This window comes from Primulina huaijiensis, chromosome 9 (assembly GCF_012295235.1).
Source record: "Primulina huaijiensis isolate GDHJ02 chromosome 9, ASM1229523v2, whole genome shotgun sequence".
Taxonomy (NCBI): Eukaryota; Viridiplantae; Streptophyta; class Magnoliopsida; order Lamiales; family Gesneriaceae; genus Primulina; species Primulina huaijiensis.
This window is the reverse complement of record NC_133314.1, coordinates 16,336,768-16,350,177: the sequence shown is the minus strand read 5'-3', so window position 1 is coordinate 16,350,177 and position 13,410 is coordinate 16,336,768. Positions and strand designations below refer to the sequence as shown.

The 13,410-nt window shown below is 33.0% G+C and overlaps 2 protein-coding genes across 5 annotated transcripts in view; both read left to right on the top strand.

Annotated features, from left to right (window-relative positions):
- LOC140984245 (uncharacterized) overlaps nt 1-1,889 on the top strand; it is a 6,831-nt gene extending 4,942 nt beyond the window's left edge. For all 4 annotated transcript variants that reach the window (XM_073451515.1, XM_073451513.1, XM_073451512.1 and 1 more), the window contains exons 13-17: nt 105-162; nt 298-371; nt 1,246-1,294; nt 1,420-1,499; nt 1,590-1,889. In XM_073451515.1, the coding sequence (XP_073307616.1) occupies nt 105-162; nt 298-371; nt 1,246-1,294; nt 1,420-1,499; nt 1,590-1,652 (324 nt within the window). In that variant the 3' untranslated portion in view covers nt 1,653-1,889. The remainder of the gene's footprint in view (nt 1-104; nt 163-297; nt 372-1,245; nt 1,295-1,419; nt 1,500-1,589) is intronic.
- Nucleotides 1,890-7,899: 6,010 nt separating this feature from the next.
- LOC140984247 (probable polygalacturonase) lies at nt 7,900-10,898 on the top strand. Its single transcript, XM_073451516.1, has 5 exons — nt 7,900-8,711; nt 9,316-9,436; nt 9,716-9,890; nt 9,990-10,060; nt 10,164-10,898. Exons 1-5 carry the CDS (start codon nt 8,370-8,372, stop codon nt 10,802-10,804), a joined length of 1,350 nt encoding a protein of 449 aa, XP_073307617.1. The 5' UTR covers nt 7,900-8,369; the 3' UTR covers nt 10,805-10,898.
- The last annotated feature ends 2,512 nt before the right edge of the window (nt 10,899-13,410 follow it).

The following is a 13,410-nucleotide window of genomic DNA, read 5'->3' as shown; positions in this document are numbered from 1 at the left end:
ATATATAATGGCGGGACGGGTTTGCTAAATCTCATGGCCCACTGCACGTTGTCATCCCTAAATATGAACATCACTCACATGAAATATTTTGGATGCCATGTTAGGTTTCAAAGCACATGAATCACTTGCTGAAGGCACCATTCTGTGTGCACCCAAAAACAGGTTTCTATTTCGATTACAGTTCTGTTTCTAATAAGAGATTTTCCTGGATAAGATTACAAAGAAGATACTTGACATGAAGCATTCTGGGCTCATGTTTAACTGCATGTATTTTTCTCTTTTCTTTATTCCCTCTAGGCCATGTTTGTGTTCCCATCGATCCCAAGCATTGTGATGAATTTGATCCTTCTGCTGTTCCAACCCTTTCAAAGGTGTGAAACCTTATGCTTCGAAAATTATCTTGGATTTTTTTTCCTGGATTTTGTTGTAATATAAAATGCCAAGTCATCTTAGCACTTGGCAAGTTAGAGGCAGTTTAAATTAACGATTGATGTACATGTTCCCATCAACTGCTTTGAAATAGCTTCAGATTCTGCCGTGGGTCAATGTTTGTTGGGACAATTTATTGGATCAGAATTTTTTCCTTCCAGATACATGCTTCAAATTGAGTTAATGTGCTGATGAAAATAATGTATTGCTCCTGGCCGAGGCATAATTTCTCATGGTTCCATTGAAATTCTGTATGTTGACTCTATGTATTGGCTTCACTGATATATAACAAATACATTCACCAATTTGGCATGACATAAATTTCAAAATATTTCATGGAATAGTGTGAGGAATTGCTTGCACTAGCCGCCTCGAGCTAAATTCTCAGAGAAAATTTTCAGCAACTTGTTAATTCTGTTCACTGGATTTATTTTACCACATTTTTGGTAAATTTCCTGGTTTATTGTGAGGTGATGAGGATGCCTCATCTGTACAGTGAAGGAAAACAATATTAACATCAGACTTGAAAGTGACCAGCTGGATGGATAATAAATACCGTCAGTGATATGCCTTCGTGCTGTGTAGCAGCCACTGTGTGCAGAAATTGGTGTCTTCCATGATTTAATTGGGCTGTGTGTTTATGTGTAACACCTGAATTAATGATCATCTTTGAGCCTTGAAAAGACCCTTTGTTTTTAAGTCTTATTGTATTCAGACATTGATGGTTTTGAAGAGATAATTCGGACTTGAAATCATTATCTCAGTGTTGTTATTGATTGAAGATTTTAAGAGATTCACTTTTCGATCAATCTGCAGCTTCTTGAAGAACTTAACATGGGAGCTTTGCGATCAGATGGCGAGGATGGTATGATGCCAGTGTTTCCTAGCTCTACCACTTTCTCATGCTCCCATGTGTACGCACTCACATTCATAACATGACTGAAATGCGAAATATTTTGACAGTTTTCTTGGGCTTTTGTTCCATGACAGAACTGGAAAATAGCTTGCTCGGACAGTCAATCAAATATTTCAGATCATCTTTTTTGCAGCCACTGCTCAAGTCCTGCAAGGTATCAAAACCAGAATGTTACCTTTATTTCTCAGCTACATTCACCTTCACTCATAATGCCTAAGGCCTAACGGATTCTATTTTCGAGCAGGAAGAGATTGAAAGTTCATATGCTGCCAAAATTCAGCAATCAAACAACTCCCTAAGCTGGTAAAATATTATCGTTTTTCATTTGTTAGGTCCTTTCCGTGTATCTTTACTGTTTCATGTTAATGAATGTGGAGAAATCGTGATTTGTTATCGCATGTTTTCATTTAATAACTTAAGCTGAAACGCAGAAAGAATTAGAAAATGAAAAATCCTTTTTGTGCTTGATAAATCTGTTGTATAGGCATATTTGTTTCACCATAACACCTCGACCAAGTGGTGTGGAGATTTTTTATTTTAAAAAAAAAACTCTTGTTTGTTTTACTGTACTATAATTTTTACTTTCTTTTTGGAAAAGGCAATACACACACCTTTTTGTTCGAACTTTTTATTGTTCTTGATATGCAACAATTTTTCAAGGAAAAAACACGAGAAAAGGATTCAAATTTTTTTTGGCATACCTAATATGTTTAGTGATGTATCTTTCCATCTGGTTTCATTTATGACATCCAGAATGATCATGACATGATTCGAATTAATAAGAGTTTTGTGTGTGTGTGTGTGTGTGTGTGTGTAAAAAGACCAATGGTGACATGATACGAAGTAATTGATACACATCATAAAAGACTGATTCACATTTAGTATATGCAACCAACGGCCTACCAACAATTTAGCCTAGGAAAAGAATGTTTTATTTTTTTAAAAAAAAAGAAAATATTTATAATCCCCTCAGTCTTCAAATTACTCACAAAACATATAAATTTGTATTACAAGCACTCACATATATCTCGATAATTGAATAATCTACAAAGTAAAGTATACATGGAATATATTTTTCATAGGTTTGAATAGAAAAATACAATTATGATTGTTTTAAAATGGAAAAATCATATTTCTATGATAAAAACCTGTCAATATATAATTATGATTGTTTTAAAATGGAAAAATCATATTTCTATGATAAAANAAAAATGAAATTTAAAACAGGATAAAATTAAACAAAATCAATACCATTATTGAAAATTCATCAATCATAAAACTTATATCATTTAAATTTTCATCTTTCTCCGTCTCTTCCTTTTTGTCATCAATAATTTTAAAAATATTTGTAAGAACCTTTAACAATTAAATTTGTACCTAATATTTCGATCAATTTCCAGTTTTGTATGACGAAATACACGCAAATTATTTTCCAGAGATTATTGGTTCAAAAAAAACTAATTTTCCCACTTTAGGAAACTGCTGGTTTGTGGTGTTTATCTGACCTTTCGGCCAAGCACGCCATTGTGAATATTAATGGGGGGAGTATAATTAATTAGTTTACAAATAATTAAATATATTTGTCCCCATAATTGCCTCTTAACAATGAAAGTAAATGACTGAATTTTATATAATATATCCGTGTAACACAAAGGATAGCATAAGACTTCCCTAAATATTATTGAAGTGGGCATTTTAATAAATTCAGGGTTGGGTGGTATAAAATTTTAGTTTTTCTAAAAAACATGAATTTCTTGGATAGCTTGAGAAAAACCAATATTGATATTATAGCTCATCTGACACCAAAATCTCAAGTTTAAGACGGAATCTCATATTCAAGACTGGATCGTAACGATCTAAAAATAAAATAACCAACATTGATTCCTCTTATCTACTCATCCATCCCAATGCACTCTTTTTCTAAAGCTGCCTACTCTACAAATTAACCCAAATAGTTTAAATAGGCTCGTCCATTAAACTCAATTTAGAAGTCATGAAAAAAAAAAATTTAACAATATTTTTTAAAATGAAATTTCAATATAAATTTTAAAAGTTGATGTGATATATAATATAACGAAATTTTACATTCTATAAAATAATTTATTAAAACAGAGTAATTAAATATACTCTTATAATAATATGAATTTGAATGATAGAAAAATATATATTTCTTCACCATTTGAATATTTCACATTTAAAAGGCAAAAAAAAAAATCTCGACCAATATTTTATTTTGTCAATCATTCAGCCTCGGATTCTTTCACACATGCTTGACAACCTTGAGTGCACTTCATCGTTGTTTCTTTTTATCCCTTTGATTTTTTTTTTTTATAAAAAAAATATAATAACAAGAAAATAAGAAACATTAATTATTATTATTATTATTAAATTTTTTGTTTTTGAGAAATAAATGACAGCATGAAGTTTCTGGTAATGGAGCCCGTGAGGGTGAACTGTCCATATGTGTTTAATGGGACAAAGTTGAAGTCACATGGTGCATAACTTTCGACTTGTGAACCTTAAATATGGTATTCTTTGCAAAGTGCTTTCACATGCCTTACCATTTATTTTGGCAAAAACAAATCCATCTTTGGAAATATGGACAGCGGAACATTTGTTTTTTCTAATGAATATCAACTTCTAAATGAAGAGCAATCGACATGTAACGACGAGCATTCGAGAATTCTAAGTATAGTCCGAGTTGAACAACCAAAGGGTCGACCCTTAGCGATGAGCATTTGGGAACTTTGTTCGCATCCTAGGAGTTGTCGGTAGGTCGAGATATTGGAGCTTAACGAAGCATAAACAAGGAAAAGATGGCTAAGAAAGAGTACCGGGAAATGTATGCTTTGTTCATACCAAGTCTTATGTCAATATACTAAAAAAATATCATTTACTAAATTTTGCGTATTTAATTTATATAGAAGTGATTACCTGAAATTATTACTTTTCATTTTAGCTTTTAAAATTGTATTTACATTCATACTCAAAAGAAAATAGAAAATCTGGACATTTGTTTAGTATTTTTCTTATCATATTATTTTGTGTTTTTTTTTATATTATAAAACTGTGTATGAGTTATGTTTAATATTTATAATTTTTGTCTCCATTATCTGTATTAGATTCAATGTAAAATGATGGAGAAGCTGCAGATATCAATCACACTAATGAATATGATACAATTCTATTGTTGAAGAATTTGAGCAAATTTTAGGTGTTGGTCAAATTATTACAAGTGTTGATGATGCATATTTATTATACTGAAGGTTTCAGTGGTCGAAGGGGAAAATAAACATATTTTAGTGGTTCTAATGATCTTTATTTGAAAGAGTCTGAGTGCTCATCTCAAGGTGTAAAAGGATGAAATATAATATACATATTAATATTGTGAGGCTCCGGATTCGAAGATTGTCCTCACTATATCAAAATGAGTCTTTCCAGCGTGCTTATGTACTCAATCACACGTACTCTAGTAAATTTCCCAAGAGGTCACCAATTTCAGAATTGTCCCAAATCAAGCACGTTTAACTTTAGAGTTCTTGTGTGACGAGCTCCCAAAAATAAAATGCATCTTCTTAATATGAGTAGTATATATCAAATTTTTTTAAGTCTTCCTCAACTGCACATTTTCATACTTGAACAGTTTTGGAATCCCTCTCATTTCTGTGTGAGATCGGTTTATTCATGTCCATTTCACCTAAAAACCTGTCAAGAGCTGTGCAACCTCGACACCAGCGATCACCCTCCGCCTTCTTCGGCCTCACAAATATGCTCATAATTGACTATTTCGAAGATAAAAATGAGAGAAATGAGACAATCTTCAAGCAAATATGGATGTAAAAATTTATAAAATATAAAAAAACCACATAAATGTGGAGAAAAATGAGAATATGATATTGCTAGAATAAATCTAGTTTTTTTAATGGTGAATCTAGATGTATTATCATTTTTAATTTTTCAAATATTCTATCTTAAATAATTAATCCTAACAAGAAAAAAGTAATTTTTTTGAAAGAAATAAGGTTGCTAAAAATTATTAATAAAAGTAAATTCATGGTAATTTTTTTTATAGAGTCTAAAATTTCTAAATTTTTATCATAAAAAAATTAAAGTCTTGTGAATGCTTGGAAAAAAAGAAAAAGGAATGCTACATTTTTATGTCTAATCTAAATTAGAGAAAGCTAATCGGTCATATTTAGAAAAAAGAGAGACAACTATGTACTTTGTCAACAAGAGTTAAAACATACAGAATGTGGAGCTACTTACCAGGAGTAACATTAATTTTATCCGCTGTTTGTCTTAAATATTTACTTAAAAATGAAAAAAAAATATTATAAATATAATTGTCTAGTGGTCAAATATCTTAAACATTAGATATAAGTCAGACTGAGTGTGAGTTTAAACGAATCAGGTCAGGTATGTGTCCTTGAAAATCTTATTGGAGTCTAACTTGAGCTATTGTTATACCTAGCTAGGATTTTGCCATTTTTTCAAATTGTACGAGGATAAAATTGTTAGGATTGAAGATAACAGTTTAGGAGAGGGTGAGTTAACTATTATGCAAATTATATCAAATAATATTAGACTTAACACAGCTCAAGACTATATTTCAATCAGATTGAGTAATTTGAGATACTAGAAACGTGTTTTAAATGTGGAAGCTGCTCAGATTATTTAGTGATTATCATATAAAAAGCGACAGCTCGATTTACTTCAATTAACTTATCAGCACAAATGATAGATTTAGCAGTTCAAGTAAATAGTAGTAAATAAGAGACAATAAATTGTTTGTGGAAGTTCGAAAGCTAAGTTTCTGCATCTCTCTCCCTTTCTTCTGTTTCCAGTAGGATTTTATTAGAAGATTTTATTAGTACAACGACTTGTACAAATTCATTCATTTCAATTTAGTTCCACAATCCTAATGAGCTTACACTCTCCTAGCATTATTTTCTTCAATTTGATTTATTCAGAAACATGCTTCTGATAGTTACAATTGATTCTCACAATACAACACTTATGTGTAAAAGATAAGTGAGAGTACAAAGTATACAATATTGATCCTTAATCGTTTTGATGGGAAACTGAGTGTATGCAAGAACAGCTTAAAGATGAGTATGTTGAGATAGGATGTGCGATTTGAATGTTGACGAAAAGATTGACAAAAAAATAGTAATTTTTCGAGAGCTCTTCAGTCTTGATGTATTCTTTATTTATAAATGTTGCTCTCCAACGACAATAAGTATATCCAGTAGTCACAAATATAATGGGTAGCAGACATTTATGCGGATATAGCCACACGTCCTTGTTGATTTGTCAGATATATTGTCGATTTTTTCAAATTTTTCGAACACTAGCTGAATGAATAATCAACAGAACAGAGAATGTTTGACAACTAGTCTTCAGGTTGATCTGTTATGTTCGAGTAGCTTGGTTCAAGTCGTGTTGATGAATGAACTCTATCATATCGAAATAGATGAACAACTTGATCTCTCAGTTCAGTTTGAGTTAGATCAATTTAGTTTGTGATCAATTTAGTTTGTAATCATCAAAACTTAGATATAAATTTTTGACTTAACAAAATTTCTTATCATGTGACAATCAAATGCTTTTGTAATATTAAATGTTTGTCGCATTACCAAAAACTATAATTAGTTATAACAATGCTATTTCATATATTTTAAAAAGTAAAACCAACCAAGTACCATGTTTCAACTATTCTTCTAACATGAGCAATTATCGTTTGTCGATAATCATTCTCCTAATAATTATATTTCTCGCAATCTATAAAAACCGAATGCATGACATTGACTCTGATAATAATTGCAAGATCAAACGTTTTTTGTTTTTTTAAAAAATATAGTTAATGGTAACAGCGTAACTCAAATATACATCAGTCCAAGCGTCATTGTTTAATCGATCTCATAAAAAAAACAATTATTGCTTCTCAACATGAACTAAACACATGAAATTTTCATATAAATACATTTATTAAACTTGAGATCCTTATATTAACAAACATTGATGTCATGATTCGTTTTTTATTCAATATTAAATTTATCCTTGTTTTATTTAATTCATTGGACAAGAAAAAACATGTTATGGTAAATTTATCAACAAAAAAAAATCTATTAGGATCTTATCTAAAATCCAAAAATATCCATTAACTTCTTTATAATTTTCTAGCAATATATTACTACCAAATCAATTTCAAATATTGAGGAAAATTAGCTAGATGCCTAGATATAAGTAAGAACTTTAAAATTTTTTTTTAAAATAATCATACATATGCTTTAACTTCTATGATTTTGTAAAATAACATAGTTAATCTAAATATTTATATTTTACACAAAATGATCAAATTCTTTTAAGAGTATATATTAAAATATAATATTAATCTAGAAAAAATTTCAAAAGCATGATTCAACTGAAATTAAAAAAAAAAAAACAATTAAACTATCCGTCATCACATATATATTTTCAGCCAAACTATTTATTATGATCGGAATAACATAATTGAACAAATATCACCAGAAAAATTAAATATTACACACACTACACGCACCGAGTCTGCTTAAATCTCTCACGTTTTCCCACTTTGACGCTCTCTTCTTCTTCTTCTTTATGTTCTTCCTCTGTGCCATCTCTTTCTTCTATCTTGTTCCCTGAGGACACTCGCTTGCAGACAAATCAAACCCTTTTCAGATACCTCTCAACACGCACAGTGTGTGTTTTTTGTTTGCTTCTGTCTGTCTGTTTTTTTTTTTTTTTTACTTGGTCGTTTCTCCCTTCTGCAGCATTTGTTTTCTGATGGTTATTTTCTATGACCTTTCTTTCATTTTAAATGTGGTTTGCTCTCTAAGTATCATAGCAGAAGATCTGTTCATGGAGTTTTCTCGTTGGATTTGAAGAAGAAAACAAAGTGATCGATCGGTTTTTTGGCAACACTTCAAATTTCCTTTGTTTTTTGTTGCACTCCAAGAACTCACTCCATTTTCTCCATTAGCTACCCGAATTCCCCGAAAAAATGCGAGCCCGAGAATTTTCTCCTCCCCGCTTCTTTATGGCCATATCCATCTTCATAAACTGTGTTGCATTTGCGTACTCTAACTGGGCAACATGCTCCGGCATTGTCCCGATGAGGCATCGAAGCGACAAGATATCGATAACAGATTTCGGAGGCGTGGGCGATGGATTCACGTTGAACACAAACGCATTCAAGGAGGCGGTGTACAGAATCAAGCATTTGAGGAGAAGAGGTGGGACTTTGCTTTATATTCCTCCGGGAGAGTATCTGACGGGACCGTTTAATCTTACGAGTTGTATGACTCTCTACTTGGCTAGAGGTGCTGTGATCAAAGCTGCCATGGTAATTGTAGCTCCTCGTACCTAAGTTGCTGTTAGGATTTGGTTGTTGAAAATATGCGGCAAGAATTATATCATGTTTTCAGAAAGTTGGGGTGATTTTAATCCAAAGATCCGAGTTTTGAATCACGCTTAAGAAAAAAGATGTATATTTAAAGATGAATCACACTCAAGAATTTCATGCAAGTTTACTTCGGTTGTCTGTTGTGACTGTAACTGTTTCTATTGAATCTTGCAATGGAGAGCTGCACCTTGACATGGATAAAGGATTTTACGATCATGTTCCTTAGTTTCTTTGATCCTACTATGAACAATTGACATTAACGAGTAGGTCCCAGATGATATGTTGATATTTATGATGCATCAATTGGTATAGCAGATGAAAAATTCGATTTTTCTTTCTATGGTTTGGTGGAGTTATTCTTTTCTTTCCCTTCTATAACGTTGTGGTCCATCACCCCTTCATTATCGAAATTTTGTTTGAGCTTACCTCGGTGTACTTGTATATTACAGCTCAAGGAACTCTTCCTTCACATTTCTTTGATTATATATTAAAGTTTCACAATGCCAAAAATCTGTAGTAAACTTTGTGTCCATATGTGCTTTAGGACACTAAGCACTGGCCTTTAATAGCTCCATTGCCTTCATATGGTAGAGGAAGAGAACTCCCCGGGGGAAGGTATATGAGCTTCATCCATGGAAATGACCTGCATGATGTCATTATCACAGGTCAGTATGTAAAATAACATCATCTAATATGCTAGTAGCTAGCTAGAAACGAGGCTCTTGCTAGAGATATACGTCGAAGGTGACCCTGCGATCTGGTTTGGATCAAAAGCCTAGGAGGCCAGGACCATCCTAGTCCGGGAGCTTTCGCTTGTTGGGGTCGAATAAAATGAATATCTTCTAAAAAACTATACGTTATCTCTACACCAAATTACAGCCAAGTGGAGAAAGAATCCATCTTGTTACATGCTTCCTTTCGCTCATTTTTATGCTTGTTTGTAGGCGATAACGGGACGATTGATGGGAATGGTTACATTTGGTGGAACATGTGGTGGCAAAGAACCCTTAAGTTCACCAGACCAAACCTAATTGAATTGATGAACTCAAGAAGTATAATTATTTCCAATCTAGTCTTCAAGAACTCACCCTTTTGGAACATACACCCTGTCTATTGCAGGTAATACTTACTGCAAAAAACTAGCGTAATTTGAATACAGTTATCACGATGGGAGTCAAATCTTTATCAGTTACGTATCTTTCCCCTTTCACTTGTCAGCGAAGTGGTCATTCGATATGTTACCATAGTGGCGCCGGCCAATTCTCCCAACACCGATGGAATCGATCCAGGTAGGCTCTCCCGTCTCAGTTGGGTGAATATTCAACATTTCTTTTTTGTGAGTGAGGGAGCATAGTTTATCAGAAAAGCATGATTATCATTCTCATGATGCAGACTCTAGCTCCAATGTATGCATTGAGGACTCCTACATATCGACCGGAGATGATCTCGTAGCCATCAAGAGTGGATGGGATGAGTATGGAATAGCTTATAATCGCCCTAGCCATGACATAACCATCAGACGACTATACGGATCATCCCCATACGCAGGAATTGCTATTGGAAGCGAAACATCAGGTGGGGTTGAGAATGTTCTGGCCGAGCACATTAACTTGTTCAACATGGGAGTTGGGATTCACTTGAAAACAAATATTGGTCGAGGCGGGGTCATAAGAAACATAACAATATCAAACGTTTACATGGAGAACACGCGAAAGGGGATCAAGATCTCTGGCGACGTGGGTGATCATCCAGACATGGGATATGATCAAAACGCTCTTCCTGTCGTCAAGGATGTCATGATCAAGGATGTGCGGGGTGAGAAAGTTGAACAAGCTGGATTGATTCATGGTCTGAAAAACGCACCATTTACAGGTATTTGTCTGTCGAATATTTATATCAACGGAAACCCAGGGTCGAAAAATTTGCCGTGGCAGTGTTCGGCTGTGAGCGGAGCAGCAGTTCAGGTTATCCCATGGCCATGTCCTGAGCTAACCAGCCGGTTGGAAATGGGTGTTTGCTCTTTTTCTTTCTGAAATCTGTCGCATCACGTTCTACACACACATATATGTATGTATATTGTGGTAAATGTAATTCATATACAAAATGGGTGATTCAGTTTACGATTTATTCCGAAATTATTTATGTTTTTATTCACTTTAATATGGTATGGATTGAAATCTATTGGAGAATAAAATATGGCATAGAAAAACTAAAATAAAGAAGAAGTTAAGAAGCGGACGGGAGCTCTAACGAGCTCATTTCGGATAAAAATACCTGATTTTTGGTTTAAAAATGGAGACTTTTTCTACAACTTCACGTCGTGAAGCTCCAGAACTCATTGATATAAGTAAAAATATTGGTCTTTTTGAATAAATTTTCGAATGATATGGAATTTTCTAAATCAAATACAGAACATGCATATAACAAAAAACTGTTGAATCTAATACAAGAACAAGACATGAGCAAGACAAAATACAGAATGAGACCAAGTACTACAACATATGACAACCCAAGAACATTCAGATTCAAAACAAACAAAGCCCAACTCCAGATATTATTAATTCACTCGAAACATGTATTCAAACTTCGGTAATATCATACACATATATAATCTAGAAATAATGGTCGAAAAACCTGCGCACGCGAATCATGAAACCGTGCCTCTCTTTCTTGTGATGATGTTCTTCTTCCTCTGAATTTTTATGGTGGAAGTGCCTCTTTAGTATCTTCAGCTTCTTCTCCGCATCGAACCCACCAAAATGGCGGCGTTTCAGTGCCATCTTCTTGATCCGATCATCTTCACCTTCATCATCACTGTCACTGTCACTGTCCTCATCATGGTGGTGGTGGGGTAGCTTCACCCGCTGCCATGGTCCGCCGTGAAGAGTTTCCGGATTCTGGAAGTCGCTGTTCTCACCGGAGGAAACGAGCATGTCGTTGCCGTAGGGTATTTCGAGGGGTCTCATCGGTTCAGCTTTGTAGAACTTGTGGCGGTGGTGGCAGGGGAATTTTGAGAATCGGCGGTAGAACGGGCGGAGCGAGATCGTGTTCAACGGTACGACGGTGGACAGGGAGAGATGGTTGTCTTCGGCGTTGACTGGCTCGGACGGGTTGCTGCTGACGGTGGGATTAGCATCAGGGAAGGGGAAGGAAACTACGGTGGCGATGTCGTCATTTTCCGGCGTGTTCATCGGAGTTATAGCGATTGAGAGGGTGAAGAAGCAGAAGAACGCGGCGGTGGTGGCGGAGAAGTTGGCCATTGCAGAGATCTTGGGTATGCGAGAAATGGTCCGTTGAAATTGTAAATATAATCGAGAACAATGTAATCGAGATTGCGTGTTGTAAAATTTTACATATAATTTCTAACATCATAGGCGTCATTTTCGCCCTAACTGCACTCCTCTATTGGTTTATATATACCAATGCATCGACGCACATATTACGTATTTATATAATATTTTTTATAATTTATTTAGATTATATTTAAACGAACATCAAAATATAATTATAATAAATAGTAAAAAATTATATTGTAATTATGCTATATTGATTAAAAAATAAATAAATAAAAGAAAGAAAAAAAAAAGAGTAAAGTAGGAATTGAACCTCCATCTCGAAGTTTAAAAAACTAAGGCTATATGACTTACATAAAAGTGTTATTAATATATATAATCATTAAAACAGACCATAACACTAAAAATTAATTACTATAAAGGTCTCTCATTTAATAATATATTAGCGACTGAGGTACACGCTTTGCGTGTAACATAATATTAGATATTTGAAATATTGTTTAATCAATTTATAGAATGAAAAATAGATATTTGTAATTTGATATGAATAATATAATTAGTGTGTTCGTACACATTGTTGTGTATGACAAAAAATCTATTTTTCTATTCAACTTAATTTCAATAAAAAATGTAATAATATTATAATAGAAAAAAGAAAGATTTTTTGGTGTTGAAGAGGAGGGTAAAAAGGTAACAAATTTTGGAGTCCTCCTTAACCAGTTTATATATANNNNTATATATTGAACTATCTTGTTATATAGATAGTTCAATATTGTTTATCTGATCAACATGATTGACATGATATTGTGTTAGTTGAGATTATCTCACGTGCATCGAAAAATATCATAAGCACGTTCAATCGTCATAAAAAAAAAACATATGTACGTTATTCTATTCTACTAATATGTTAGTCATAGAGTAACCTACTATATTCACAAGCGATTAGTTTCATCATATATGAGTGTGTTTGGTTGAGTGGATTAAACAATGATAGATGAATAGTCAAACACTTATCTAATGTTTGTTTAAAATTTTAATATATTTTAATTATCATTTTGACCCGGTTTAAGACTCAATTTTGTGGATAACTATTGGATTATTAATCTAACAAATCAAGTTGGATAACTTATCAAAACTCAGCAAATTACATTTTTCTCCCCTTATTTCTTAATTATATAATAGAAAGAAATTATAGGAATTAAATTATTGATTAATAAAAATAATGGTTAGTAAAAGTTAAATTAATAATAATATATATAATTATATTAATTATAAAATAGAAAGAAATTATAGGAATTAAATTAATAATGTCATTATAATTAATGAGAATAATAAATATATAATAA

Coding starts and splice junctions, on each gene's coding strand:
- LOC140984247 (XM_073451516.1), top strand. CDS start 8,370: ATGCGAGCCCGAGAATTTTCTCCTCCCCGCTTCTTTATGGCCATATCC. Junction 9,437..9,715: donor GCATGATGTCATTATCACAG/GTCAGTATGTAA, acceptor GCTTGTTTGTAG/GCGATAACGGGACGATTGAT. Junction 9,891..9,989: donor ATACACCCTGTCTATTGCAG/GTAATACTTACT, acceptor TTCACTTGTCAG/CGAAGTGGTCATTCGATATG.